Source organism: Mus pahari, chromosome 9 (assembly GCF_900095145.1).
Source record: "Mus pahari chromosome 9, PAHARI_EIJ_v1.1, whole genome shotgun sequence".
Classification (NCBI taxonomy): Eukaryota; Metazoa; Chordata; class Mammalia; order Rodentia; family Muridae; genus Mus; species Mus pahari.
This window is the reverse complement of record NC_034598.1, coordinates 28,358,076-28,362,429: the sequence shown is the minus strand read 5'-3', so window position 1 is coordinate 28,362,429 and position 4,354 is coordinate 28,358,076. Positions and strand designations below refer to the sequence as shown.

General features: G+C 48.3%; 1 protein-coding gene across 2 annotated transcripts in view; it reads right to left on the bottom strand.

The window, feature by feature from the left end:
- The window catches only part of Dna2 (DNA replication helicase/nuclease 2), a 29,678-nt gene that overhangs the window by 7,492 nt on the left and 17,832 nt on the right, over positions 1-4,354 (bottom strand). For both annotated transcript variants that reach the window (XR_003844530.1, XM_021205863.1), the window contains exons 13-15: positions 3,759-3,868; positions 2,408-2,632; positions 1,249-1,442 (exon numbers count right to left, since the gene is read on the bottom strand). Coding sequence is in view for 1 of the 2 variants with exons in the window: in XM_021205863.1 (XP_021061522.1) it covers positions 1,249-1,442; positions 2,408-2,632; positions 3,759-3,868 (529 nt within the window). In the remaining variant the exon portion in view is untranslated. The remainder of the gene's footprint in view (positions 1-1,248; positions 1,443-2,407; positions 2,633-3,758; positions 3,869-4,354) is intronic.

Here is a 4,354-nt window from a genome sequence, read left to right as displayed (position 1 = left end):
GGAATCAAACTTACTCTGCGGGCTTGGGAAAGGCTTTTCCCACTGGGCATTCTCACTGGTTCCCAAAAATACAGCTTAAAATGAAAACTGGCTTTTTTTTTTTTTTTTTTAAATTTTGAGACAGCGGTCAAGTCCAACCTACAAACTTGAAAGGTAGCAGTGGATGGCCTTGAACTTCTGATCCTCCAGCATCTATCTCCCAAGTGCTGGAAATCTGTGCATTAGGCTTGGTTCATGGACCCAAGGCTCTGTGCACGACAGGCAAGCACATTAAGAGCTGAGCCGCATCCCCAGTTCCTACAGTTAAAGCTTCAGTACTGGGTGGTGACACAGGTCTGCCGTCCCAGCTCTCTAGACGCCTAAGGCTGGGGGGGGGGGGGGTTGAGGCAGAAAAGATCCTTCAAGCCTGAATAATATGGCAGAATCCATCTATTAAAACCAAACTGAGGGCTGGGGAGATGGCTCCGTGGTTAAGACTGCTCTTCCGAAGGTCCTGAGTTCAAATCCCAGCAACCACATAGTGGCTCACAACCATCTGTAATGAGATCTGACGCCCTCTTCTGGAGTGTCTGAAGACAGCAACAGTGTGCATACATATAATAAATAAAATAAATCTTTAAAAACAAAACAAAACCGAAATCTGGGTGAGGGCACACAGGTTGGGAGGCAGAAGCAGGCATATCTCTGGTCTACAAAGTAAGTTCCAGACTAGCTGGAGATACACAGTGAGGCTGTGTCAGAAACAAAACAAACATACTAAAATGAAATGTCTACCACCCACTGTTACCAACTAAACACACTGGGAAGAGAGAACAAACATCAAAGGAAGAATTTTCTCAATCAAACTGGCACATAGGAATGTCTGTGGGGCGTTTTGTGATTGTTCTCTGATGCAGGAACAGGGCCAAGCCCACGGTACCACTGCCGGACAGGGGGATCTGGGCTGTATGAGAAAGGTAGCTGAACATGAGCCGGGGAGGGAGCCAGTCAGCAGTGCTCCCTGTGAGCCTGGGAGGGAGCCAGTCGGCAGTGCTCCCTGTGAGCCTGGCAGGGAGCCAGTCGGCAGTGCTCCCTGTGAGCCTGGGAGGGAGCCAGTCGGCAGTGCTCCCTGTGAGCCTGGGAGGGAGCCAGTCGGCAGCCTCTGCTGCAGTTCAGTGGTGAACTGTAATCTCTAGGCCAAATACCCCCAGGACGGTTTGGATCAGTGCCTGACACAGCAATGAGACACAGACAGGAGCATCTACCCACCTTGCTTCCTGGTTTAGAACCAGGGGAGGCAGCTGCTGATGGTCCCCTACCAGCACAAATCTCCGAGAAAAGAACAGTGGGCCCAGGCAGACGGGTTGGCTGATCTGAGAGGCTTCATCCACAATACAGAAATCAAAGGTTTTTCGGGAAAATATTGGGTGGTTTATCCCCATGCAGGTTGTTGCAACGATAGGCTACAAACAAGGACAGAAAACAAGTCAGTTACCAAATGTCAAAGGTGGTACTTGGGTTCCCGCCCCCGCCTCTTTCTGAAATTAAAAGATCAAAACCAGCCGGGCGTGGTGGCGCACACCTTTAATCCCAGCACTTGGGAGGCCAGAGGCAAGCAGATTTCTGAGTTCGAGGCCATCCTGGTCTACAAAGTGAGTTCCAGGACAGCCAAGACTACACAGAGAAACCCTGTCTGTCTCGAAAAAAACAAAAACAAACAAACAAAAAAAAGATAAAAACCAGCCCCCCTCCAATAGCAAGGATTTCTCAGTTCTATTTAATTCAGAACCATGTATAGTTTGTTTCTTGAGAAACTCTTGTTATGTACTTAGTCCAGGATGGCCCTGAACTTACAGGTTGGCCTGAAACTGCTGGGTCTGAGGGGACCGCTAGCCTGAGCTCCCAGGGGAGCTGATAGGTCAGACCCACACCATCATACCTGGTACATTACTAAGTCCCTTGCTCTGCAAGAGATGCTGTGAAGAGGACAAAGGCAACTTACAGAGACCAGAAAGCCATGTATGCAAAGAGAGGACCAGAGCGTAACGTGCATAGTGCCCCCAAACTCAACAGGAAGCCAGGCATGGAGGGGGGACATGGGGGCATGGAGGGGGGAATGGGGGCATGGAATCCCAAGCTCCTGAGCGAGGATAACTACAAAGGGCAAGATTAACTACAAAGTAACTTCAAGGTTAGCCTGGTGTATGAGACAGACAGACAAAAACTTTTTGTGGAGACAGATGGATTCCCAGGGGCTTGATGGCTGGCCAGCCAGCCTAGCTTACTTGGCAAACTCCAGGACAAACAGATCTTGTCTCAACCTGAGAAATACCAGACTGTCCTCTGATGTCTATACACACACACACACACACACACACACACACACACACACATACACACACACACAGTAAGAATCAGACTGACTTACGTGACTGTTATAGAGTTCTTCTAGATGGGCTAAGGACGCAATGGATCTCGATCTGCAAATCTCCTCCTCTGTAAACATCTGGATTCCTGGATGGACCTTATGAGACTGACCCAAGCGCAGAAATCCGACTTTAAACTTGGCTAACTTTAGGAGAATGTTGTCAACGGCGGAGTGCGTGTAGCTGGTCAGCAGAACGCTGAAACCACAGGCAGAGAGGATCCTCACCTAGAAATGGAAGGCCGAGGAAAACATCACTTGGAAGCACCTACAACTGTTAACAGGCTTACAGCTTTCAAACACCCACAACATTCGGAGAGACTAGAATCCAACCACCAACACACGTACAACAGAGGACTGCCGGGTCTATGTTCATTCAGAGGTGATGCACCTAACCCTTAAGAGACTGGTCGCTCCAGGGAGTTTAGAGGTCAGGTGGCGTAGGGGGTGGGGACATCCACGTGGAGATGGGGGGTGGGGAGGAGGCATGAGATGTGGAGCAGTAGAAGGGTGGAGGAGGGGTAGGTGGGGGTTGGGGGCGGAGGGGGGAAATAAAATATGAAGTGTAAAATAAATAAATTAATTTTAAAAAGAAAGGACTGGAATCCAAGAAAGGAGTTTGCTGACCCATCTCATGTGTCTAAGGCATTTTTATTATGCTATTAATCATACTGACCCCAGAGTGGTGTGTACCACCACGCCAAGTTAATTCATCTTTTTTTGTTTTGTTTCGATGAGGCAGGGTCCATACACCCTTGGCTGCTCTGGAACTTGCTATGTGGACCAGGCTGGACTCAAACTTACATATCCATTCTCCTGTCTCCACTTTCAAGCGCTGGGACTAAAGGTGGGTGAGCCATCATACTAGGCAAACATCCAGCAGTATGAGGGCTAAAATAACTTGTGAGCCCCACAGGCCTAGGGACAGATAACTTCCTGGAGTGCTGGGAGCTGCTCTTGTTGTAAGAAAACAAGTCACACACTTTCAATTTAATAAACAAGGTTGGTTGCCCCATCTACACAGGATGCACTCAATAATACGGAGGCGAGAGACATGTAGGCAGGAAGTATGTCAGGATATATGCTGGGCCCCAACTGGAGGAATGTGAGTCTGACCTTTATAGACACCGGACTGACCTAATTCAGCACCTCTCTGGGAGTCCTGGGTGTGAACCTGGCCCGGGCCCATCTACCTAGCCAGTACTGAATACAGTACTGAATACAGCCTGCTAATCGCCTAACTGCGGGACTGGTCTTTCTCCTTGGGGTCCTCAGGTTTAACAGCGGCTGTGAGATCAACCATCACAAACTCTGGAAGGAGTGAGCCAATGCAAGGTTTAGTTTCTGAGCTTACCAGGGCACAGATCGTGGTCGTCTTCCCTGTCCCTGGCATGCCAACAATGAGTGTGTAGTCTTTCGAAAGAAGAACTCTCTTCATTGCTTGTCTCTGGGGCTTATTCAAACCTGTATTTGTTTATCAGAACAAAAACAAGGCTTCAGCTCAATGAACTGTTTAAATATAGGCTCTTGCTATCTAGACTGTGTAGCGCAGGCTGGCCCTAAAACGCGCTTTCCTCTGCTTCTCACGCGCTGGGATTACTTGTATGTCACCACGTCTGGCCCATAAATTTATAAGAAAATGCAGCCAGGCGGTAGTGGCACGTCCCTCTAATCCCAGCACTTGGAAGGCAGAGGCAGTAGGATCTCTGAGGCCAGCCTGGTGTATGGAATGAGTTACAAGATCTTTTCAGGACTATACTTTTTTCCCATCTGGGGGTAAAAAAAAAAGAAAAATAAAAAGCAAGTTCTGAGTATGTTCTCAAAGCAAAAGAATGCTAGAGTGATTTGTAGTTTTTGTTTATTTTCTTCACACAGGATTTCTCTGTGTAGCCCTGGCTGTCTTAGAACTCACAGAGTAGACCAGTGTCTCAGTCAGGGTTTCTATTCCTG